At 38.1% G+C, this 26,618-nt stretch overlaps 1 protein-coding gene across 2 annotated transcripts in view; it reads left to right on the top strand.

Annotated features, from left to right (window-relative positions):
- The window catches only part of sema3fb (sema domain, immunoglobulin domain (Ig), short basic domain, secreted, (semaphorin) 3Fb), a 71,701-nt gene extending 46,323 nt beyond the window's left edge, over positions 1-25,378 (top strand). The window contains exons 5-19 of one of the 2 annotated variants that reach the window (XM_048171957.1): positions 1,197-1,316; positions 5,634-5,723; positions 7,358-7,451; positions 9,669-9,788; positions 10,918-11,057; positions 14,472-14,586; positions 16,700-16,769; positions 16,967-17,111; positions 17,395-17,617; positions 19,286-19,374; positions 19,560-19,601; positions 20,457-20,614; positions 21,506-21,573; positions 22,050-22,183; positions 23,223-25,378. In XM_048171957.1, coding sequence (XP_048027914.1) covers positions 1,197-1,316; positions 5,634-5,723; positions 7,358-7,451; positions 9,669-9,788; positions 10,918-11,057; positions 14,472-14,586; positions 16,700-16,769; positions 16,967-17,111; positions 17,395-17,617; positions 19,286-19,374; positions 19,560-19,601; positions 20,457-20,614; positions 21,506-21,573; positions 22,050-22,183; positions 23,223-23,642 — 2,028 coding nt within the window. In that variant the 3' untranslated portion in view covers positions 23,643-25,378. The remainder of the gene's footprint in view (positions 1-1,196; positions 1,317-5,633; positions 5,724-7,357; positions 7,452-9,668; positions 9,789-10,917; positions 11,058-14,471; positions 14,587-16,699; positions 16,770-16,966; positions 17,112-17,394; positions 17,618-19,285; positions 19,375-19,559; positions 19,602-20,456; positions 20,615-21,505; positions 21,574-22,049; positions 22,184-23,222) is intronic. The other variant, XM_048171958.1, reaches the window with a different exon arrangement.
- Positions 25,379-26,618: the final 1,240 nt, after the last annotated feature.

The following is a 26,618-nucleotide window of genomic DNA, read 5'->3' as shown; positions in this document are numbered from 1 at the left end:
AGTGTCTGGTATGGGAGTGGGACATTAGGGGTTTTAACCACAGCTCATGAATTATTAATAATGTTGAATGCACTTGCTGTGAAATGAATCCACATGTAGCTCTGTAGGGGTACTTTTCTGAGATCTGATTTGACTCTTTTGAACTTAAGATAAGGTTGCTGAAATCAATTCCAGTACAGAGTTTAAAGACCAAGAAGTAAATGGGCGATTCTTTATTGTGATTTCCTATTGAAACAGGAAGTTTTACATTTTTAAAAAGGTAAATAGTTTACATCAGTAAATAAAGTAAAACTTTTATTCATCAAGGATGCATTAAATTGATCAAAAGTGACAAAGTCATTTATAATGTTACAAAACATTTCTGTTTCAAATACATGTTGTTCTTTTGAATTATATTTATCAAAGAAATCCTGGAAAAAAAAATAAAAAAAATTAAGCAGATTTCAATATTGATGATAATGTGAAATGTTTCTTGAGCAGCAAATCAGCATATTAGAATGATTTCTGAAGGATCATGTGACACTGAAGACTGGAGTAATGATGCTGAAAATTCAGCTTTGCATCACAGGAATAAACTAAATATTAAAATGGAAAACGACTGTTTTTAATTGTAATAACAGTCACAATATTACTGTTTTTACTCTATTTTTGATCAAATAAATCTTACCGATGACAGAGTTTTGAAAGGCATTGTACGTCAGAACAAAATTAAAGGTGCATCACAGTAATTGTTATGATAAACTATCATTTAAGTATTCTACAGCCATTTTCACTTAGGTCAACTACAGTGAAAGTGGAGCAACAGTTTGAGAAGTTTGAAAATGCTGCGTGTTTATAGCTAGCTACCCGAATACCTGAATGCGTTGAAACATTAACATCTGTGTTTGCATACTTGCATTCTATGTTTTTGGCATTGATATAGTTCTCATTTTTGGACCAAGCACCTCTGCATACTGCAATCAAAATTCTTGATCTGTTTTCCCAGAAGTGTTGGACTAAATTTCAAACGTTTATATCTTCTTAAACTTTATCTTAAAGTTTATTTTCTTAGCATTTAGCGGTAGCATGTAGCACATAGCACTAACATAACCTAAAAGCCATGAGCTAAAAGCCACATTTAAAATTCTAATGGGTGTTTTGTTCAGTCTGTCATAGACATGTGTGAAAATAGTTAACGTGATTGTTTCCTCTCTCAGGGCGAGTGCGGTAATTTCATCCGTCTGATCGAGCCATGGAACAGGACGCACTTGTACGTGTGCGGGACGGGCGCTTACAACCCTGTATGCACTTATGTCAACAGAGGACGCAAACCAATGGTAAATAGCCTTTCTGAGAGCGGGGTAACAGGGCACGAGAGGTGTTCCTTAAACATTGCGGCTACACCTGGATACCTGTGAGGCACAGGTGTTCTTACTGTATTTATAGATATGCCTTTTCCAGATTTCTCCACAAATCTATCCATTACCGTCTTTTACAGTCCATCAACTGTGATTTTTCACTCACCGTCCCCCTGTGTCCCTGCTCCCCCCGTAAAAACCCTCCAGGTGTTGGCTGGCGTTCACCCTCACAGCTGCCTTCCCCAGCGCGCTATAACTCTCTCTCCTGTTTAGTCTTACTCTTTAATTGAGGAGCTTGAGTTTCTTCGCTCGAGCCAGGCATCACTCTGTGGACCCTCTTTGCCTTTTTAGGACCCTTGCTTGTACGGCTAGCACTTTGTCTCTCTAAACACAACACTTGTTCTCTAATGACAGTTCAGGGACGTTTAAAGTGGAATTAATAGAAGCCAGAAGATTCTGAATCCATTTATATCACTACTTTTTATATTTCAACACACACACTTATAAAATCACACCTATACTAATACTATATGTGACCCGTGTCGGAATGCGCAAACAATTAATCAAACAATTGTGGAATCATGGGGGAAAAAAAAGTTGTTTGTGTGTGTGTTTTCCCTATAGATATGGGTTTTGACCACATTTGGTTGGTATTAACGGGGATTTTAAGGTATTGTTGCTAGGTGATTTTGTTTTGGAACATTCAGAAAACTTTAACCCTTAAATGCATACCTCGGGTCTTTAGTGACCCGGGACATCATTCACTTTTTTCATCGTTCATTTTTTAAAGTTAGACATCAACCTTCTTGGTATTCCTCAATCAATTCGTTATAAAGAATATAACAAGAAAAAAAATCATAAAATTTATAAAAGAATGTATTTTTTTATTCATTTTTTGTAAAAAATTATATAGGGTCACTAACGACCCGAGGTGTGTATGAGTGTACGTATATTTTTTCTGCACAACAATAATTGAATCTTAGATGATGGAATAAGTGCAATTCACCTTTATTCCACAAGGTGGCAATGTCTGATACACAATGCTGAAGTGACGACTCATTCAGACAGAAAACGAAATAATAAGAAAAACATGAAATGGCTCAGCGATTTACTGCAGAGCAAGCACTGAACGCAATAAAATATGACTGTAACTGTTACTGGATGGATCTGGTGAAGCTGTTAGCGATCGGAATATTGATTTTGAATATGTTGAAAATTATATAGTTTTGAGAATACGTTTGACATCGCGAATGGGCTCATTTGTGACCTCAAACATAAAACTAGCCTATTATTTGCTGAATTTACTGGGAAATGAGCTCTGACGAGGACAGTGGTGATGGCACCACTGAGCCTTTTCAAGCTCCAAAAGGTAACAAAATATGATTTATTTTATTCTTCTGTAATTGTTACTCTAATATCAGAGGAGTTTTATATTATCGTGACAGGTAGAGATCCTTCCGTGTTAGATATAGATCCAGGTCGATAAAGACCCGAATATGTAAGAATGATTGGCGAAACAGTCATGCATTTAAGGGTTAACTCAATTTTTCTCAAAATTGACATTGCTGACTTTTCGACTTCATCTCAATCGACTTCAAACAGGTCTAGCTCAGTCATTTTTTTTTGTTGGTTTCCAACAAATCGTATAGAGAACTTGAATCTCATTTTTGAAAATTTGCTTATTGTGGCTCATTTTGCCAGTATGGGTCTTATAGTTATGCATTTCTTATAGGGATAATTCACCCAAAAAGGAAAATTCAGTCATTATTTTTGCAACTTTGTCATCTCAAACCAGTTTGCTGAACATTAACAAACATTTAACAAAATCTTCAGTTTTTTTTCTGACAGAATTTAAAGTCCGTGTTTACTGCTAATCAATGATGAACCATTTAATGAATCAACAACATTTAATTGCCTTTGTACTGCTGTTCAAAAATGTTTAACTTTTAGATGGATCTTGTCAGTGAAATAGATTCAATTCACAAACAAAAGTGAACAGAAATGTTCATAAGTTGGAATTCAACCAATGTCCCTTTCAAGGAAAGTCTGTTCACTCAGCGGCCATATTTGCAATGCCTCCAGGCAGCTATTCTGGGCATCCAAGACCAAGTCCTATCTATTTGAATGGGGAAATCAAGGAATCTCAGAAACTGTTTGGTGAACTCACAATTAAATAACACATTTCAAATCGGCAACAAAAAATACATTTTGTATCTTGTGCTCAAATAGCATTAAAAAGCAGTAATATAAGTGCACCATCTTTGTATATCTAAAGTCTTTGATTCAACTCACTGACTCAATTATTCAGTCAGAATTTTTTTGTAATGTTTTGAGATTAAAAGCTGTAGTCACTAGTTGTATGGAAAGTGCCCCCATTAGATGTTCTTCAGAAAGCCACATGGGTTTGGAATTGATGGCGAGTAAAAAATGACACAATTATTCCTGTAATTTCCCAGTTTTAATTCTGAGAGCTGTATTATGTAGGGTGTTATGCTATGGGAGCTCCCATTATAGCATCTCAGTATGGTGCTAGAGGTCTATTGCACACCATAATGAATTGCCTCAACATTTCCCTGGAATTTTTAACTGGCACACATCCTTTTAATGCCCTCCGCGTGTGAATGTTGGTACAAGAGCTGAGAGGTGATGTGATATACCCCTTAACACCCTGCTCTTTCTAGACAGGAAACCTGGGTCACAGACTGCGTCCACAAAGTCCTCCAGCCAGGCAAACATCTCCATGTCTGTGCCAATGAGCATGACACACATCACGTCTAACACATACAGACGCACATTAACCCAAAGACATCCAGATGTGGCCAATGCAGCAGGTCTTTGGCGTGCTAGCCCAGTCTTTTGCATTCAGACTGTACCCAAGACAGTATGTTGAAAGAAACACATGTGGCCGCAGCAGACGTGCTGACTCAAAATGTTGAATTTTGGGGTTTTTCAAAAGCCAGCTGTGCAACCCATAATGGTCAAACCATTCACGCTACGATAACACCCTTGACTCTAACACATGACGCCACAATCCCAGAATGGTTTTGATTTACACTTCAAGATATCTAGTGCCTAATATCTTTCGCACACTAACTGTCTTCTGTAATCTAGTGAGCAATGTGGACATGCTGAAAAACAGTGTACAGTAAACCAGTCTAAGGTGCTTAGTTATGGTGTGAACACAGCGCGTTCACACCAAACGCGAATAGAGCGTCAAATTCGCGTCTAGTTTGCCGCTTGAACATTTTGAATGCATTCGCGCGTCTAGAGCGAAATAGACGCGCGTAAAAAAACAGGCGTTTGAAGCGAAATTGACGCGCGTCCGAGGCGAAATCCGCTTCTTGTGGGAGGGGCAAGTGCTAGGCGGTTGTCTGTTTGCAAGATGGCTGATGTTGATCGTGCGTTCATCGAGAGAGCTACCGCTTTGTATTCGCGGGTCGATAAACGTGTACGTGACTCAAAAGTGAAATGTGTATTTACAACTTACCAGATTGCCCAATCTCCTCACCGACACTCTTCCAAGCGAGGTCCTTTTTATTCCTGTCTCTATAGAAGTATGAACTTGTGTCATAAATCTCTGGGTGACTGCTCACTGATAATATCAGTCGTTCCTCCATTTTGAATGAGTGACTCCGGGCGGGCCTGCCGCCACAGCAGCAAACAGGCTCCTGATTGGTTAACGCGGCGCGAATTTACGGTTCGTTTAAAGTTTAAAGAATTTAAAGTTCAAATTTTTCAACTCGGGCGTCAGACGCGAATTCGCGTCAAACGCGTAAATGCACAAAAAGCACCATTCGCGCGAAACGCTCAATTCGCGTCATTCGCGCGTAAACGCGTCTTTACATTGACTTAACATTGAAATCATTCGCGCCAGACGCTTTATTCGTGTTTGGTGTGAACACAGCATTAGAATGTTTTGATGGTTTAGACACTTTTTTCCAGACTGGGGGACCAACTTAAACCACCTTAGGCTGGTTTATACTGTTTACAGGAGTTAACTTCCCCTACTACCAATACAACATCCTAACAGAAATGACATTGCTATAAGCAAAGCATAAAAATACACAAGATTGTCCATTATTATTATTATTATTATTATTATTATTATTTATAATCTTTTTTTTTTTTTTCAATAAAACTAGACTATTCTACACAATTTATATATATTTATATATATATATAAAGGTCATGTCAGTGCCTAGCTGAGCTTATGTTCTCTTTTGGGGGGGCTGAAAGGGGGGACCATACTTGGTAAGTGGGTAACATCATAGATCACATGACTATGTTGTGTTTTAGACGGCCATGCATCTCCAGATGCCCCAGACCAGAGGAAGAACTAGTCGTGCAGCTGAACCTGAAACAGTGTTTGATGAGACAGGACTACAGGTGGGACACGGATCTGGACGCCTGCCGTGAGCCCGCTGGCTCCCCTGCTGTCTGAAGATGCATTAATCTGCATGCTCTTTGTTCCTCTGTGTTTTTCTTGTTCCGTCTCATCTGTGTCTGATGTCTGGAGTTATTTTTGTTGTTGTTGTTGTTGTTAACTCTTTGTCTTGTCTTTCTAACATGTTTTTTTAAAGCTTTGTTCTGTGACTCGCGTCTTGTTTTTTTTGTGCATTTAAATCACTTTCTTTTAGTTTTAGTATGTCTTAATACTGTTGGCTAATCTTTGTTTAATTTCTGTTCTTCTGTAGTGTCTTAGCTTTTTGAATGTTTCTCTCTTTGTAGTTCTACCCGGAAAACTAACTTCTGAAGTTAATTTGTAAGATATTTCGCAACTCAGGGTTTTTTTTCTCATACTATTGCAATTTCTTTATGAATAACTAACTTGCAATACATAACCTTCTTCACCTCAATGTTCCTGCCCTCAAAGGAGTGTATGCTAAATGCACAACACACACACACACACAAACACACACTTTCAGGCAGTTGATCCAGAGCAAACACAAAGAAGCAGAGGAAATAATAGACCTACACAGCTAAACATTACTCAAATACTTCAGCTGTCCTACAGTTCACATCACAGGAAGAAGCGCTTGACCCTCTTATGACCCTGTACATATAATACATAATAATAATAATAATAATAATAATAATAATAATAACAACAACAAAATAGTGAGGGTGGAGAGAAGACATTGGAGAAACAAGTACAACAAAAATTGGCATGAACTGATGGCAAGCTCATGTATGCATTTTTTCAGGTAATTCTCAAAAATGTTTTGTTGCAAAATATTTTATAGCTCACTAATTTGCATTCAATGCCCCATATCATCTCCGTCAAACAAAAGAATATGGTGCGTTTATAGCGAATTTTACATACCATCATTTCTAATTTAAGTCATATCAACCCCTGAATGCTTCTCGCAGGTGCTGCCAGCGCTGGGTTGTTTCTACATTGTTGATTTAAATAACGGGTGAAAGAGAATCTGTTAATGCTGGACAGCGCTGAATATTTTGACAGCCTTTCCGCTCTCCTTTAAATGAATGTTGATGGATAAGATTAGAAATGTCTTCCACTCCTCCATCTCCTTCTGTGACTGTAGAGGAAAAATCTCGGGTTAGAAAGCTAAGGATCTGGCTCATGGCGAGTCTTTGGGGCATGTCAGCACACGCTCGTGGCAATTCCTAAATCGCACATCCAAATACCTGTCAGTCAGTGTTTCTATATCATGCCCGAGGGATGCTGGGATGGGCCGGTGTCAGTAAGCCATTCCGCCATGCTCACGGTGCAGGATTGGACAGGTGTTTGAGGCTACGGAGAAGTTTGGATAGAGAAACTTTATATCCGCACATTATATTCAGAGATCCGATCTTGAGATTAGTTCATTTTGCATCATTGCTTTTTGCTAGTCTTTTTTGTCACATGCCTAACCCTGTTGCTTTGACTCCATGCCATGTCAAATCCATGTCATGTTTTATAGGGATTTGAGGACATATGCAAAGACTACAGAGTGTTTTTCAGAATTATTGACTGTAAGACAGAAAGATCTAATCTTTGCTTTCGATTTTCCTTTCAGGAATACGTGTTCCATTTGGAGCCCGGCAAAGAGGATTCTGGGAAGGGAAAGTGTCCATATGATCCTAAACTGAACAGCGTCTCCGCTTTGATTAGTAAGTCCCTTCAAAATGGTGGAAAATATATTTCCACTTCAGTGAGTTGGTTGTTAAACATGCAGTGTTCTGCTCCAAAAAACGGCATCTTGTATTCTTGCGAACACTCATTTTAATGACCAATCAGAACGAAACGCTTTTTTCAAAGAGTTATTGCTCTAACTGTTGCCCTAAAAAGCGACTGGCTCCTAAGCATTGATCCCTTTTCCTGCATTCCATGAAGCGTCACCGCATTTCCCATAAAATGTTTTTTTTTTTTTTTAACTGAATGAAAATTCAATTGAATTGAATGGAGAAACCATGGCATTATCGGTTATGCGTCCAAACCCTGATTTCTGAGTAACTCTTAATGGAGAACTCCGATGGCAGTGAGACTGTTTATATTGAAACATGCGAATCAATGAAGTGCACGGAGTGTTTTAACAAGCCCTCTAACGATGCTTCTCACTGCGACTCTTCATGCACTACCAAACTCAACGCTTTACAGATCATTGGTAATGGGTCATTTCAGAATAGTGCTTGAGGGGAAAAAAGGTTTTCACATTTAGAGAGGTTAACGATGTTCCATATTCACAGAGAAACCGTGTAATCTTGAGGGAAAGACGGCTGTGTTTTATTCTGGTCCTTGTAGTTATATTAGGTATGAAACACAGAAATAGAGCTGCACTATTAAGCGAAATGAAGCCGAAATCTCAATATGGCTTAGTGTGATTATCAAATTGCAAATGTTGTGATTTAATTCAATAAATGTATGCTAAATGTTTTCAGTGTCTGATAATAATAATTTTATAGTCATATTGAAAGTCACACAATTTTTGACCACATTATGCAGCCCATCAAATAAACACCAAAAACCTGAAACCTATTTGTATAAAGGATGTTAAAGAATGTTTTCCTTAAGCGATTTTAGTTTGTTAGGGTGTGGAAATCTATAGTATTTTCTGACAAAATAGTGTTGTATATTAGGGTTTTTTTTCCCCTCACTAAACAATCCCCAAACTAGCACGTCATCAGCCAAGACCGAACAACAGCACAAAATCCCAATTTAGCAGGACTTACACAGCAGGTAATTCAGCAAAACCCTTGACTAGGAAAACAACTGGCTAACCCATCTAATCAGCACAGCTTAGCAAAGCCCACAACTAGCAAAACCACTTAGCTAAGCCAGTAAAACAATTTATCACAGATACGACCTTAAAAACCACAAACAAACGTGACAAGGAAGCTTTTTCAAACAATTTGGCATGCCAGTCCTTGAAAGAACGCTTTAGTGCTTGCCTGTCTCGTTGTTTTTAACCACCACCTCATATATTAGTGTTGTTTGGTTGGATTTACAAGACGTTCTGACAGGTTGGCACCTAGACTTCCCCTAAGAATCAACAGTTTTGATCTGCTATTGGAAAAAACGCCGGCGGGCGGAGCAAATAGACTGTCAACAAACGTTTCCTCAACAAACTGAACTCGTATATCCCGCTGTACACAGAAGCAAGTGTGGGCAAAAACGGGCAGGCTCTGTGTTCTGGATTCCTCAGAGAAGGAATTAATCATGAGAGCCACGACAGCGCTCCGCCTGGCCGTGGTTCTGTCGCCCCTCCTTAACAGACATGGCCTCTGCCAACTACACGCTGAGACACCTGCTCAAGTGGCCTGCAACTGGGTTCTGCACACGCTCTCTCTCTCTCTCTCACACACACACACACTTGACCTCCACACTACTTAACAAGGAACAAATTCCTCCAGAGGCAATAATAACCCCTCACATGCACATGCATAATGACCAGCGCATGTGAGACCCAGTGGGCATCAATCTTGTGCAGTGTATAATGTAAGTTGGCATTTGCCATCAAGTCAAACTTTATATCATTGTACGGTGTTAGTGTCATATTATTAAGAAGTACATTATTATTATTATTGTTTTTAATGTATTTTTTAATAAAAAAGCATATATAATTATGAAAAAAAAATCATTCTCATGGATGATTTTCCCTGTAAGTTCACTCTAAGTTGAACAGTTGATCAGTTTAATGCTCTTTAATCTGCCCTGATGGATCTCTTGGCAGTGATGTTGAAAGAACGGTGTCAGATTTTGGGTGTGGCTGACGTTTCATCATTATAGACCATATAAAAGCTCGTAAATCAAATGCATCATTCTTTCACGTTTGCAGATTCTTACATTTGGACTTTCTCTTTTTACCTTTCTGTTTCTGTATCTCTTAGATGGAGAACTGTATGCAGGGGTGTATATTGATTTCATGGGAACAGATTCTGCTATTTTCCGAACTTTGGGGAAAAATGCAGTCATGCGTACCGACCAATACAACTCAAGATGGCTGAATGGTAAATAAGTGGATATAAGTAGTTCTTTATCTGTCTACCATCCATCTGTCTATTTATCTGTTTGTCTGTCTGTTATTGAATTATTGTATATACTATAACCTAAAATTCTAGAATCCATGCATAAGAGAAAGTGTTTGTTGGTTGGTTTTCAGTTTGTTTTTCTACATTTTTAATTACCTTTTGCTTTTTTGCAAGGTCACATAAAGGATTAGTTCACTTCAGAATTAAAATTTCCTGATAACTTATTCACCCCCATGTCATCCAAGATGTTCATGTCTTTCTCTCTTCAGTCGAAAAGAAATTACGGTTTTTGAGGAAAACATTCCAGGATTTTTCTCCATATAGTGGACTTCAATGGCTGCCAATGGGTTGAAGGTCCAAATTGCAGTTTCAATGCAGCTTCAAAGGGCTCCACATGATCCCAGCTGATGAATAAGGGTCTTGTTTAGCGTTATTTTGTAAAAAAAAAAAAAAAAAAAAAAAAAAAAAAAAAAATTATATACTTTTTAACCACAAATGCTCATCTTGCGCTGCTCTGCAATATGCCACGCATTACATAATCATGTTGGAAAGGTCACGTGTGACGTAGGCGGAAGTACCGTGTTACTCCATCTCATTTTCTCCTCCAACTTCAAAATCATCCAACATTGTTGTTTTACCTTTTTTCTTCCGCCTACGTGACCTCTCCAACGTGATTGCGTAATGGACACTAGTGCAAGATGAGCATTTGTGGTTAAAAAGTATATAAATTTTTATTATTTTTTAGAATATGACAGATCGTTTCTCTAGATAAGACCCTTATTCCTCGTCTGGGATCGTGTAGAGCCCTATGAAGCTGCAGTGAAACTGTAATTTGGACCTTCAACCCGTTGTATCCCAGTGAAGTCCACTATATGGAGAAAAATCCTGGTATGTTTTCCTCAAAAACGTTAATTTATTTTCAACTGAAGAAAGACAGACATCTTGGATGACATGGGGGTGAGTAAATTATCAGAATTTTTATTCTAAAGTGAACTAATCCTTTAGATAGTCCTCTCAGTTAATATGAAAAGGCTGATAAATGTTTAGTTGCGCAAAATGTAAAATTACATCGCATGTTACATTTTCTCTCCCTCTCTCTTTTTCTTAGACCCCTCATTTGTCCATGTGCACCTTATCCCTGACAGCAATGAGAAAAACGATGACAAACTCTACTTTTTCTTCCGTGAGAAGTCCTCCGAGATGGGCCAGAGCCCCAAATCGCAGTCACGCATCGGCCGAATCTGCCTGGTGAGCTGAAATCTCTGACCTAAAATATGACTTGATGAATATGACCCAAAGTTTGAGACATTCCGTACCATTCAGCATTTCTGGAAGAGATTCCAGCTACAGCCGAGAGCTTGCGAGCTGTGGTTTGTGGATACTTGACTGTGGCATCTCTGTTTGCTTGCCGCTGACGTGCCGAAATCCACACATATTTGACCTCCCTGCTTACAATACGTCTCTCTATCCATGTGACCCCTGAACCTGTGACCTTTTGACCTGTCAGGTCAGCCGTTCCGAGTATGACAGAGTTTCTTTACCAGAGCATGCTATGGAAAAGATCGCTAATTCACTAGCACCACAGCGATTTGTCCCGAGCGTGGAGCTTAACCACAAGTTCTTAATGAAAATAGTGCCAGACCACAACTGCAAATTGAGCAGGGCAATGAAAACAAACATGGAGCAGCAGGCTTGAGCCACAGGGGTAAACCCAGGGGTTTGTGGTGCATCGTCTTGGGCTTATTGTAAGCTTGTGGGTGTGTTCTTGTTTAGCTGTACTTGGGAGGGATAAATTATGAAACGTTCCTCACAAACATAGCTAAACTGTACAAAACCCACATAAATGGGCCACATAATTTATAAAGTTTAAGCTTACAAAAAATCTCTAAAGGGTTTGGATAACTTTTTTTTTCCTTTTGTGGAGCCCAAAAGATGTTTTGCAGAATGTCCAGCCTGCTGTTCCATACAATACAAGTTCCAAAATGACTGTAAACGTAAAAGTCTTTTGAAGCTAGTGTTTCTAGTGTCAAGATTTTTTACAATGTTTTTGAAAGAAATCTCTCACCAAGGCTGCATTTATTTGTAATAACAGTAATATTGTGTTATTACAGTTTAAAATAACTCTTTTCATCATGAAACATTTCTTTTTATTTTCAATGTTGAAAACGGTGGTGCTGACGTACTGAAATTTAGTCTATATACAATAGTTTTTTTGGATTTGTGCGTGTGTATTTTAATATGCATCTGTTCATAGAGCTGTTTCATATGTGAAACCACATGGTGGTATATGACATTACATGTGTGTTTGTGTGGGTGAGTTTTTGTGTTTATCCGCTTTCTGTTTTGTGTTTACGGGTGTGTTTATATGAGTGCGTGGTCTCTGTCGTGCGGCCCCCCAGGTCTTTGTTTATGAGTCGAGGTCATGCGGTGACCTAGCATGCAAACACACCCCTGCACTCAGGGCTTTATGGATCACACTCTGGAGAACCAGCCATTCTGCATTTCACATCTGAACCCATCTGGTCACCATCCACCCTCTCACAAAGATCTTTAGCTTTTATTAATAACAATGTGATCAAAGGTGAAACATGCAGAAAGAGCCTGAGGTGTGATCGTTCATATCACGTATACGGTTTGTCTCATTTTGCCACGTCTTTTTAAGAGATAGTTCACCCAAAAAATTCATTTCTTTTATTATTTACTCATGTCATTCCAAACCTATATGACTTTCTTTCTTCTGGGGAACACAAAAGTTCAATTTGAATGAGGACTGGGATTTTCAAGCTACAAAATTACAGTAAAGATCCATCAAAGTTGCCCATATTCTTTGTGCATTATATTCCAAATCTACTGAGGTCATATAAGAGATTGTGTGAGGAACAGATTAAAATTTCTCACTGAAAATCTAGCTGCCTTAGTTTTGCTGTGATGTCCAGATCATTAATGAATTGTTCTGAGCCAAACCTTTTCAGTGAATCATTGATCCAGTTCACAAAACCAGTCTGAATGATTCGTTCACAAACGGGACTGATTCATGAAACATTCTTGAAAGAATATTTATTATTCCCAGAAACATTTCTAAAGACAAAACTTAAGAATTTGATTTTGAATTCCTAAAAAGAATGTTCTTAAAATCATTGTAAATCGAATAACCTCCAACTTGTCTTAAATCCCCAAAAGAAAGAAATTTAATGAATTTATTGACTCCCGTCAAGCCCATTGCAACGAATTTTTTTTCTTTTTTGAAAAATAAATATGTGCACATTTTATGGATAATGTGGTAATCCACTGGCAATGGAAGCTTGTTTCTGCCAGTAAATAAAAAAAGGTCATTGCAACTTTTTATCTTGCACTTCTGAGAAAAAAAACTGAGAAAATGTCTCAAAATTGCGTGATAAAAAGTCAGAATTGCATGATATAAAGTCGGAATTGCGAGACAAAGTCGCATTTCTGACTTTTTTCTCGCAATTGCGAGTTTTGATCACACAGTTCTGACTTTATCTCACAATTATGACTTTTTCTCAGAATTGCAAGTTATAAAGTCAGAGTTGCATGATATAAACTCGCAATTGCATGTTATAACACGCAATTCTGACTTTATAACTCACAATTGTGAATTTATTACGGAAGAGGATTAGGGCCAAGCAATAATAAAAAAATAAAACCATCTCAAGATTAAAGTTGTTAAATTTCGAGAAAAAATTCGTTAAATTATGAGAAAAATGTCGTTAAATTTCGAGAAAAAAGTCTAGATAAAATGTTGAGAATAAAGTCATTAAATTATGAGAAAAAAGTCGTTAAATTACGAGAACAAATTCGTTAAATTACAAATTTGTTCTCATAATTTAACGACTTTTTTCTCGTAATTTAATGACTTTATTCTCATCATTTAATGAGTTTATTCTCAACATTTTATTTCGACTTTTTTCTCGAAATTTAACAACTTTAATCTCGAGATGGTTTTATTTTTTTATTATTGCTTGGCCCTAATCCTCTTCCGTAGTTTATATCTCGCAATTCTGAGAAAAAAAAAAAAAGTCAGAATTGTGAGATATAAACTTGAAATTGTGAGATGAAAAAGTCACAATTACCTTTTATTTCATGGTGGAAACAAGCTTCCATAGCTGGCAGCTCAATTGAAATTTTGAAATATTTTAGTCACAGTGGTTAACACCTAGTTAACAGATGACTTTAATGATGCTTTTATAGTGTTTTTATGTCCTTTTTTTGAAGCTTGAAAGCACCAATCATCATTTACTGTATTACAATTGTATGGAAAATTGTGTTGTAGTCCATGGAAGAAAGTAAGTGAAGCCGGTTTGGTACGATACAATAAATAAAAAATAAGAGCATTTTTATTTTTTGGGAGAACTATCCCTTTATATGTATATACCTCCCAAGGCAGTAGGTTGTGATTTGAAGTCAGATGATAAATCAGGATTCCTCAACCACCTCTTCCCAAAATTTGGCCGGCCATCAGACCAGATGGGTGTGTTTTGTGAATCAGACGAGACACTATTTGCAATCTTGTCTTCTCACAGCTAACTTTTCCTGGCTGTTTGTTCCTCTCTCTCCCTCTGCGGAGGGGCTTGCCATGTATTAAATGCAGCTATTGCTTCTCTTTGATTTCGGTTCAAACCGCGTGTGTGTGTGTGTTTACAGAACGACGACGGCGGTCACTGCTGCTTGGTCAACAAGTGGAGCACCTTCCTGAAAGCCCGTCTCATCTGCTCAGTCCCAGGAGCTGATGGGATTGAAACTCATTTCGACGAGCTCAGTAAGTCTCCATTTCCGTCTCATCTCCAACAGATAAAGTCGTCAGTGGAAAGGCCCCATCTCGGCTCTTAAAGTAGTTTGTGTTGGCTGCAGGCCAGTCAGGGATCACTTTAGCAGTGTGTGAATGAGAAAGATCCTCTCCTGGTTAGTCAGGTTTCAGTGGCCCTGTCCAATGTCGCCCACACCCTACTACAAAACCACATGCAAACCCTCCGTCCACCCACAACATCCTGGATCCCCTAATGTGGGCCTCCAGGTCTGCGTTTACGCCGCGCCAGGTGACGTACCTCACCCTCCCTGCCATATGGCACCAGACTCCACCTTAGTCCATATGCCGAGATGGATAATGGCTTATTCGGAGCCGTGTTACAGAAATCCACTCTTTCTCCAAACAAAAGGCTCTTTTGAGAAGGCTGAAGGTGTGGGAGATGTGCCATGAGCTGCAGAGAGACTTGAAGAGAGTTCGGATGACGGGCATGCCCTGTGGACGGATCAGGTGGACCGACAGAAATGCCGGGTCTAATAAGGGTCTCTCTTTCTCATACTTAGTCATTTCCAGACTAATTGGCCCCAGTGATGTTGGGAAACGGTGGGTTATGATCATGCTGGAATTTATTGCTGTTGCTCGTATTAAAAGAGCAGATCTGGGCTCCCGAACACAGCCGCTCAACACTTATAAACATGTTTGGCTCATTATTAGCGGGGAGGATGTTTACACTGGCTCATGGAGAGGTGAGGATTTAGATGTGTGTGTTGAAGGAGGGATGTCCAGGCATTTTTAATAAGGCAGTAAAGCTGTAGTTCATTGTGAGTTGTGGCGGACTACTAATGAACAGGATTAAGCTTTTATTAGAGTAGAGAGAGCACTGTGTGCTTAAGTACTCTGCCGTGTTTATAATCACATTTATATATAATATGGAAAGCAGAAGATAGCTAATATATTCACTACAGTCCAAAAGTTTCTGTTCGTTTCATGTCTTTAAATGAAAATTCCTGCCTTTTCTGTTAATGAGAATCATTGTGTAGATTCTAGACAGCTGCTCATGTGACTCTGGCTTTACATTTAGGAGTTTGAACAGTTGGAAGACGTTAAGGATTTGGCAAATTCATCCCAGATGTCCAATTGTTTGTTAAAAAATGCTGTAAAGATGTAATTTTAAAAGTATGTGTGTCGTCTTTTGTTGAGGATCCTTAGACGTATGCCATTAACTGCATCTCTCCTGTTGTGAAAGAGGAAGGGGGAGGAAATTTGCCTCGAGTCGCCAAATGCATTTGCACGAGCAAGAGAGATATTTAAAGGTGTTATTAGTTGAAAGCATTTTGCAGGCTTAATTTAAACCTGCATTTATGACATAAGCACCTCAAAGTGTGTGGAACATGTGCATTAACCACTATACCACAACTTTATAGCTCTGAATGAGTCTTATAAGCCTATACGTTTGATCCATATACACAAGATGCTTCACCTGCACTATACATACAGCTACACTGTATAAAGGTTGGCAGGATGTGTGTGTGAGGCAATAGGAACCATATGCTTTGCTATCCTCTATCACTCACATATTCCCCTACACACACACAAACACAACACACATATGCTCTCATAAGTGTTTATGCAAGCCGACTCAGCAAGTTTCATCATAGTGATGACATGAAATGTATTTTCTTTGAATGTGAACTGTCTTTCACCTTATTTACTGTCCAGTTTACTAGAACAAAATTACTCAAATTAAAATGAAAACGGAAAACGAATTCAAAATATTAATACATTCTGCAGTGTATATATAACTAATAGTGGTATGGCTAATAATGTTAGAGCTTTCTACACACATTTTAACTGTAAGGTTTATGCCAACTTCTGCTTTGTTAGGTTACACACAAATAACACAAGGTCTAAGAATGAGAATATATTTATAATGGATATAACGCAATCTAGACGGATTTAAAGAGATGCTGGAAACACATCTGAGGAGTGAACTGCAGTGAGAAACTCTGAGTCACAGGAAGTTTGTCCCAAGATTCAGTAAATGCGTTTGATTTATGCACTGCAAATATTAGCAAAGTGTTCCTCCAGCTTTTTCACTGCATTGCTGTTCTATGTTTGTGTCTTTTAGGGGATGTGTACATACAGCCCACGCAGGACACTAAAAATCCAGTCATCTATGGGGTCTTTTCTGTGTCAGGGTGAGTTTGAATGTGTCAGACAACGTTTTTTGTTTTTTTCCATCTGGGAACTGTATTAAACACTGGAAGGGGTTGTTTAGCATGGGCATTTGCATTTATTTTTTTTTTTTCCACATTCACTTCTAAACATCACTTTATATAATCACTTTATATATTATGAACTTTATAACAAAAACATTGTCATATTTTCCCCCCAGCTCTGTATTCAAAGGCTCAGCGGTCTGCGTCTACTCCATGGCGGACATTCGGATGGTGTTCAATGGACCTTTTGCCCACAAAGAAGGTCCCAATTATCAGTGGGTGGCCTACACTGGAAAAATCCCCTACCCTCGTCCAGGAACAGTGAGTTTCACACTCTTATGAATCAGAATACCAATAATAATAAGATGGATTATTGGCACATCGGTGTAGTAAAATTAATCTAGACCTGCTGTTGAAGGTTTAAACAACAAGCTCAAAGTTCAACGAGCTTCAAATCAAGCCGAAAGCACAGATTATAAGGTGGTTTAGGTTTTAGATTTAACCATTTGGTATAGAGCATAATGTTAGCCTTTAGTGGTGGTGCATTAGGAGAGTACAAAGATCTGATTGGCTAAAATTGGTCCTCATCATCCATTTTTGTCAGTGTCCTGGAGGGACTTTTACCCCCAACATGAAGTCCACGAAAGACTACCCCGACGAGGTCATCAACTTCATGCGGAACCATCCCACTATGTACAACGCTGTGTATCCGGTGCACAAGCGCCCCCTGGTGGTCAGGACCAACGTGGACTATGAGTTCACCACCATCACTGTGGATCAGGTGACTGCTGCCGACGGCAACTATGAGGTGCTCTTCCTTGGTACAGGTGAGTTTGGAAACTACCCCAATTTTTATACATTTAAAAAAAAAATGTTATTATTTTATTTTTACATGTAAATTTACCACGTTATATGCAATATAATATGCATACCTGAATGTAAATAACTTTAAATTAGATCTATTGTATAGCAGAGCATTATTAAGTAGTATTTAATTTTAAATATTTTTTAAAATATTATTTTCAGTTTGTCTTTTCAATTTAGTTTAGTTTTCATTTTATTAAAAAACGTAATGCCCTTAAATGTAATGCCCTAACTGGTATCATTTAAGAGTGTCTAACAGCATTATATTTCTTCGGGTTATTGTTATTTTTAATTTTTAATTTTTTTAAATTAATATTATTTTCAATATGTCTTTAAAAAACTTTTTATATTTAAAAATAAAGGTAATGGTATAATTTAAAATGTTTAGCTGCATTATATTTCTTTTTCTATTTTATTATTATATTTTATTTTATTTGAGTCATCCAAATGTATTTTAGTTCAGTTTTCCGTTATCCCATTTTATTTTAATTTAGTTTTTTTTTTTTATGTTTTCAATTTAGTTTTTGTTTTATTTTTGTTATTGTTTGTTAGCAATATAACACTGAAATAGTAGTGTATAGGAGTTTTTTAGGTACAGTAACTGTCACCTTCTCGCTAAACCTTTATCGAGACACTTTTCTGAGACTGCTGCAAGATAAACTGAAAAAAAAAGTCACTGTGTACTGTAACTCTACGTTTATCAGATGAGGTGAAACGTATCTGACTCTGCTTAGATTGATGTCAAATACAAAAAAAGGGTTTTGTGTTTCCATCTTCCTGCTCTTGATATAAAAAGTGTGCATGCAGCACCTTAAGGCTGGAGGATCACTTGAAGAAAATCCATCAACCTACACTGATCTGCTAAACTTTTTCTCCCGTCTCCTTTTCAAGCTCTCTTTTAACGTTAAAGAGTCAGAATGGCATCATTCTTTGTGCAGCGTCTCGTCATGCTGTAGGTTATCCCTCTATGTCTGCTTTCCTTGCTTTGTGCGTCTGAGAGGCTAATGGGTTTTTAAATCAACTCTGCGTGCCCCATTGCACCTACAAGCACTCACAAGAACATCCTTAGCTTTCAGCTGCCGTCGCTCGCCTACATTCAAAGCTCAGGTTAGATGTATTGCTCCAGTTGCAATAAATCTCCAGCGATGTGCACAGAGGAATGCAACGGGCACGCTTAAATCAAACAAGCGTTTTGGTAGGGCGCAGCCGCTGGAAAACCTCAGCGTTCCAGTAGAGATGGAGCCTGACAGGGTACAGCCGAGCTGAAAGACGAGTGTTCCGTGAAAAGCAGTGAAAACAAAAGACAAAAGAGGGATTTTAAAAGGAATAGATGGTAGGTGGAATACGTGAAGTGTCTGCATGTTAGATGGGACGGAAAGAAAGAGAAACTCGAGTGTCTCTGGAGTCAGTGAAAGATAATGATCGTGATTTTATCAGGACATAAGATGCAAAGACAAAAGACTTGGAAAATGGAATAGGCAAAGTTGTCAGAGGGATATCGTGGCGCTTTGAATGTTTTTGGGTCAAAGACGGCAATGCTTTGTTGTAACATGGAACTGCAATTGGAAAAAAACTATAAACCTAGTGGTTGGCTCAGTAGATAATCTGACATTCTTTCTATTGGCCTACAGACAGAGGTACAGTGCAGAAGGTTATCGTCCTGCCCAGAGATGACCTGCAGACAGAGGAACTAGTGCTGGAGGAAGTGGAGGTCTTTAGGGTGAGCTCTGCACACTGGGACTTTCCTGTTGCTTGTCAATTGTGATATATATATTTATTTAGTTACTTACTTACTTACTTAATTGTTGTGATAATGTCTGACTGACTCTACATTACTCCTAATAAACAAACTACCAAAAAGTAAAGGTTAATGTACAATAAAGTTTTCATATTTATCACTTTCAGGTCCCTACTCCCATCACAACTATGAAGATTTCTTCAAAACGGGTAAGAATTAGCTATAAACTAAACCTGATAAAATGGTTCACAAACACTTGGAATACTAATACTAGAGGAATAACCAAACCCATAAAGAAGATAACAATAAACCGATTTAATTTATACGTGCAGATGCTCTCGGTCTAAAAATGATCCGTTGTAATTCATAAGCAGCTTTCGTATGTGGATAATAGTTTTTTCAGATGTATGGAGATAAAATGTTAAATTTCATTTGTGTTTTATTCTTTCATTGCGATTGGGATTGTTGGCAGATGTGGTATGACAAAATTACATTACTAGGCCATAATTTAAAGCCTAGTTCTTCCAGCATAACTGATTCAAAACAGCTGATCCTAAAAACAGAAATGCCAAGTGTCCAAATGCTGGCGAAAAAAGCTCCATTATCCGAACAGGCTTGAATTTGCAGTTCCAACCCTGCACAGACCTGCCTGCATCTTTAATTCGTGACATTAGAGGCGAGACAGTAAAGTTGACATCTTTCCAAAAGGGTTTTACAGAAGATAATTTATCACCCTGAGCTTTCACGATCAAATTATGGGTGTGTTCACACTTGTAGTTCGGTACCAAAAAAGAAAATGATACATTTAGTCCTGGTCCACTGTCATTTTTAACACCAAACGGAACTTGGCGAATATCTAAAAAGTGGACAGAGACTGATCTTTTCGCACCAGGGTTCGGATGGCAGCGTTCACACTTATTCAAATGAACTGCACTAACGGATCAATCGCACCAGAGATCGTTTTAATCTAACCAAACCTGCTAAGTGTGAACACACCCTATGTTTCATCCAAAGGGAGAATACAAAGGGAAACAACCACTAAATAACGTATTACTTTGTTGCAGCAACAACTGTATGTGGCGTCTGCGGTGGGCGTGACTCATCTGGCCTTGCACAGGTGTGACGTCTACGGCGAGGCCTGCGCAGACTGCTGTTTGGCCCGCGACCCTTATTGCGCCTGGGACGGCAAGTCCTGCTCTAGATACTCGGCCTCGCAGAAGAGGTAAATGTGCCAAAAACTCTTAAAAATAAGACAAAACACTCAAATGAAGTTCACATCAAAAATCACATTCCAGTCATGAGCAATATGTCCTCATTTACAGTCACGTCCTCCTAATTTCTGGGAAAATTGTGCATTGAATGTTGCAACTGCAGATATTTTGCTTTCATGCAGTCAGATTAGTCATTTTGGGCAGTTTCAGGGGAAATCACAGTTTTAATTTATCCCAAAGTGTTTTATGTGTTTGAGACAAACAGGTGTCCGTATGGACCTCATTTAGGGATGCGTGAGTATTATCATTATGAAACTGGAAAGGATTTTCCCCAAAAGTTGCTGAAAGATGAATTCCAACAGAGACACATTGAACTTTTCTTCTTGTCCTGAACTTTAAACATAAGGATTTAACCTGTCATATCTTTAGTTTGACGGTACACACAGCGTGATTTATTCAAATAGTACATGGTGCAACATTGTTTGGGTTGAAAAAAAAAACCTACATTCTACACTCACAAGCCCAACCACTTGGTTTAAAAATGTAATTAAAACATTTAAACCAACAGTTGGGTTTGTCCATATTTGACCCAAACATGGGTTGAAACAACCCAACATTGAGTGTAAAAGTACAGTGTTAAAACTGAGAATCGGAATAACTGAATCTATTAATGGGATGAGCTGTCCACTTAAAATTTTGTCCCGTAATATATTTTCATCCATAATCAGATACTATGGAGCCCCGCACATGACATGCAAGAAAAAAAATAAATTGTGCGCACGATTTACCCTACTTTTTTTTATTATTTTTTTTTATTTTTTTCCCTGCATGTCCGGGTCTCCGTAAGATACAGATACAGATGGAAATAAATTTCTTATCTTGTCATATTGGCTTCCTTTCAGACGTAGCCGGCGACAGGATGTCAAATACGGGAATCCCATACGGCAGTGCAGAGGATACAATTCCAACCGTAAGCTACTGGACTAACTTAACTATTCATATTTGTAAATACAGAAATCTATTATGTATAATATCAATAAATAGATTTAGCCCATCTGTTTTATGCACAACTAATTTATTGATAAATCATTCACAGCTAATACTGGTTTTCATGTCAAGACACATTTATCAACATCATAAGTTCATGAATTTAGTTTTACTCACTTTCATCAATTTGTAAGTTTGTTTATATAAATTAAGTGTATACTGTATGTAAAATTCAGTCATGCTTTCTTTATACAACCCTGATGAGCTGTTAACAGAAAGCATCAATCTGCTCTGATCTGAATTAGTTGTAGCGTCGAGTTTATTTACATGACCTCAGTTTGACTGACACGGCTCTCGCTTTCTACTGGCTCTGCCGTATTAATTCATGGCCAGCTCTTATTCTCGCTTGAGTGCTGTGATGATATCTATGAGAAATGACGTGTTGTTCTTGTCGTACAGCCAATAAGAACACTCTAGAGACGGGGCAGTACGGGGTGGAGGGAAGCAGCACGTTTTTGGAATGCCAGGCCAGATCGCCTCACGCCGCCATCAAATGGCATCTCCACCGAGACAACAGCGATAGGAGGAGAGAGGTGAGGATATACAAGTACATTATACATGCACGATTAAATAGTATAGCTGCACAATATGTTAGAATAGTGGATCCCAATGTAATTTTTTTTACAATATTGAAATTATAGATGTGTGTATATCATGTCTTCTCACAAGCTTCTTTATAAGCTCTAATCTGTTAACATGGGCACCAAAAATAAAATGCGCTGCTTGCGTAAACTAAAGTGTTGCCATATATAATGGAGGCCAACTAGTGAGGGGCTGCAGTCTTTAGCCTCCTTGTTAGCGCACCCGCCTCCCACGCCGGAGACCTGGGTTCGAGGCCCACATAGAGTGGGGTGAGTAGGGGTTACATTGGTGCTGTGACCCGAATGGGAGTGAGGTTTAGGGGGGTAAGTGTAACTGAGGCCAGCTAGTAAGAGCTGTGTAGGTAAAACCTCACTCCCCTGATCTCAATAGGGGCTGCAGTATTTAGCCTCTTTGTTAGCCTCCTACGCCAGAGACCCGGGTTCGAGGCCTACACAGAGCGGGGCGAGTAGGACCTGAGGGGTTGCATTGGTGCCGTGACCCAAATGAGAAATATATATGTCAGCTATCAATTAAGACATCTCAATAGGGCTTTTCACCCTGTGCTTAACCCCGGGTTATTTTTTAACCCTGGGTAAAGGAACGTTTCACACTTGTAATTTAGAAGCGGGGATAGCACTGCTTTTTACCTGGGGTATGAAACCCTGCTCCGGAGCAGGTTAGCACAGCTTTTGCAAAATAAGATATTACAATAAAATAAATAAAATATTCAAATAAGAACATTAACCCAGGGTTTAGGAATGTACAGTGTGAAATGTCAGCTTATGAATACCCAGGATTAATTTTTAACCCCGGGTAAATTATGAGCATTGTGAAACGTGAAGCAGGATAACCCAGGATTCAGTTTACCCGGGGTTTAGAATGTCCCAGGGTTAACACTTTAAGTGTGAAAAAGCCCTAATGCCACCTATGAAGTTCATTGCTTTATTAATCATAACACTTTATAAAAAATTTTGCCATCCGTTTCTCCAGGTCCGCACCGATGGGCGCATATTGAAGACAGATCAAGGCTTACTTCTACGTTCCCTCCAGTCCTCAGACTCTGGCACCTACGTCTGCACAGCCACTGAGAAGAACTTCAAGCACACCTTGGTCAAACTTCATCTGGTGGTCCTGACCAACCAGGCCGTCAACAACATCCTGGTTGAAACGGGCCGCCCGGCGGTCTCTCCGCTCCAGTCCAGTGCCTGGACCCCCAGCGCCGGACAATACAAAGACCTTCTGACCATCCTGAGTCAGCCCGAGATGGGCCTCATAAACCAGTACTGCCAGGACTATTGGCAGTATGGAGACCCGCTGTCGGGGGTCATCAAGGGCAAAGACCTCAAAGAGCTGAAGGAACAGAAGAAACCACGGAATCGCAGACATCACGGGGACGAAGAGGAGACATGAGGGGGTTTTCCAACCCCTGTTCCTATAGGAAAGACTTCTAAAAGAGGAAAACCTGGAAAAAAAGAAAAAACTTCCATCAAACGAAACCGAACTTTGCAAGAAACAAATGGAATTCCCTTTTAACACGTAAAGATGATATCATACACAGTATTTATTGTAGGTTGTATATAGTACCATTCTGTGGATTTCTTTGTACTTAAATAGAAAAATGAATGCTCTTTGTGTATAAGTACCTAACGGGCAAATATTATTGTAATATTATTTTTATTGTCACGACTTCAAATGAAACAAAAGAAAGTTTCCATCTTCCGGGCATTGACGACTCGTATATATTGACATAAACTCATAGACTATGAACTATGTTGAACTGATGGGTAAGGAACGAGCGACTGGGGACAGATCCATCCCTTGGACTCTTCAACGGAAAGACAGGAAAAGGCGGGGCAGAAGGCGGTGACATCATGCTCTTCACCACTAGTCCCACCCCTAAGTGCATTCTGGTCCCTCATTGGTTACAATGATACACCAGCTCATATTGTCTTCCTAATGTCACTCTATATGCACAAAACATCTGTTTTCATTGCACAAATGTTTAAGGTAATCAAGTTTCATGGCACAATTTTTTTTTTTTTTTTTTTTTGTGAATGGACTCTATCATGTTTTGACTAATGTAAAACAGCTGCTGAGGGCTCTTAGTAAGCTTTTATTGTTTTTTATGCCACTTTTGAAAAGACTAAAAGCACAAACCAACTTGCACCACAATGATGTCATGGGAAAGTATGTCCAGGTCATATTTCACCCTTTAATTGTTTCATAAAATAAATTAAGCCATTAATTTAAAGCATTATTTTCACATAAGCATATTTTCCCCCATATTTTACTTTATTTAATTTTGCTGTACTACACTAAAATTCAGTACAGTTAATTTTTATTTAAATTGGCCCAAAGATGAAATAATGCAAATTCTTTTTTATAAATACTTAAAAAATTGAAAATAAAATATAAAAAAATATATATACTGAAAATAATGTCACAATGCAAAACTCTTAATGGTACTAAAAACTAAAAAGCAAAAATAATTTCATACATTTTTAATTTTGGGGTGAAATATGATCTGGACTGTTTTTGTGAGATTAAGCCAATTATGGCACATAAATACTGATGAAGACTACGATATTATAAAAGACACTTTTGTCATCCTGATTTATGACAAAAGCTACATTCATTTTCAAAACGTGTTCACACTGTATAGAGCATTTTATCACAGTTTTAAACTACTCGAGGTCTTGGGAAGCTGGCTTTTCATTGTGTGCATGATTTATGTAGTGGTATCGTAATTACGAAACTAAAGCTAGCTGCGTTACAGTTCTTTCTGTTGATATATTTTTATGGTAAGGTCAGTGTTGGGCAGAAGACTGGTTTTTCTCTGAGCGGAGGGCAACTATTCACCTTAAAACGATGACAAACTGTTTCCTCAACAGTTGATGGTATTGTTACTTTCCCTGCAAAAAAACCAAAACCAGTAAGAAGCAGTGTCTTACAGTACATCGAGAGAAAATGGTTGTACAATTTCTTGGTATTTTTAAGATGTGTCTTTAGAAATGTTTGTGTGTTTATTTTGTCATCAGTTTGAGACTAAATGCACAGGTGATGTTACTGTGATAATTGTGTAAATGATTTTCTTTCCCCTTTTGCTGTTGCTAACTAATAAATTAAAGCTCTATATTTTATAGTAATTCAACTGTTCATTTTTTTTTCTTTACCGGCTTTTTTTTTTTTTTTTTTTTGAACACAGACTTAGTGTTTTTTTTTTTTTTTTTTTTTTTTTTTTTTTTCCTGACCGAACCGACGCTCATTAACCGACAAGACTGTTAAATTGGAATAAAATTAAATTACAATGTATAAGCATCTGTGACCCTTTAAAAATGCCAAAATTTGTTTCACACATTGTCACATTGCACCTGAAGCGCTAATGGAGAAAAAATATATGTTCACTTAAATAATTAACAGGTTAACAAAACAAAAGAAAAAACTGTGAAAAGTAGCCTGTGCTTAGTTTTGGTTAATTTTTGTGACACGCTCTATTCACAGAAAGGAAACCGAGACCGCTGTTATAAGGAGGAAAAAATCCAATTTGGTTCCCAGAAAGCTCTTTTATGGTTTGTTTTTGGTTAGCCAGGAAAGTTTTCTTATTGGAAACAGAACGTTATTCTAATGTTCTTCTAACATTATTTTAACATACTTCTAACATTATTCTAACGTTATTCTAATGTTCCCCTAATGTTATTTATTTATTTTTTTTAAAAAACTGCAACGTTCAGAGAATGTTATTTTATGGTTGCAAAATAACCTAAAAATAACCATTAGGGAACGTTCTTTATAAGTTCTTTGTAGGTTATTTAAAAATAACCTCCCTGCAACATTCTTGGAATGTAATTTTATGGTTGGAAAAACTAAAAAGAATGTTCCAGAAATGTATTATTTGGTTCTCAAAAAATTAACCAAACGGGAACCAAATACTAACAGTTTTCAGTTTTGCTATGAATTTGTTTTGGATTGACTTTTAGCCTATAGCCTACTAAAATAGTTAATTAATAGTCAACCAGTTAATTATGAGGATCCCTAATTCTGAGTTTATAACTCGCAATAATGAGTTTATACTGTAACTGGCAAGTCGGACTTTACAATTCAGAAGTCAGACTTTACAACTCGGAAGTCGGACTTTACAACTTGGAAGTCGGACTTTACAACTCGGAATTCTGAGTTTATAATTTGCAGTTTGGACTTTATAACTTGCAATTCTGCAGTTTTAGCCTGTGCTTAGTTTTGGTTAATTTTTGTGACACGCTCTATTCACAGAAAGGAAACCGAGACAGCTGTTATAAGGAGGAAAAAATCCAATTTGGTTCCCAGAAAGCTCTTTTATGGTTTGTTTTTGGTTAGCCAGGAAAGTTTTCTTATTGGAAACAGAACGTT

This window comes from Megalobrama amblycephala, linkage group LG21 (genome assembly GCF_018812025.1).
Source record: "Megalobrama amblycephala isolate DHTTF-2021 linkage group LG21, ASM1881202v1, whole genome shotgun sequence".
Taxonomy (NCBI): Eukaryota; Metazoa; Chordata; class Actinopteri; order Cypriniformes; family Xenocyprididae; genus Megalobrama; species Megalobrama amblycephala.
The sequence above is the reverse complement of the archived record's forward strand: the minus strand, read 5'-3'. Positions and strand labels throughout refer to the sequence as shown.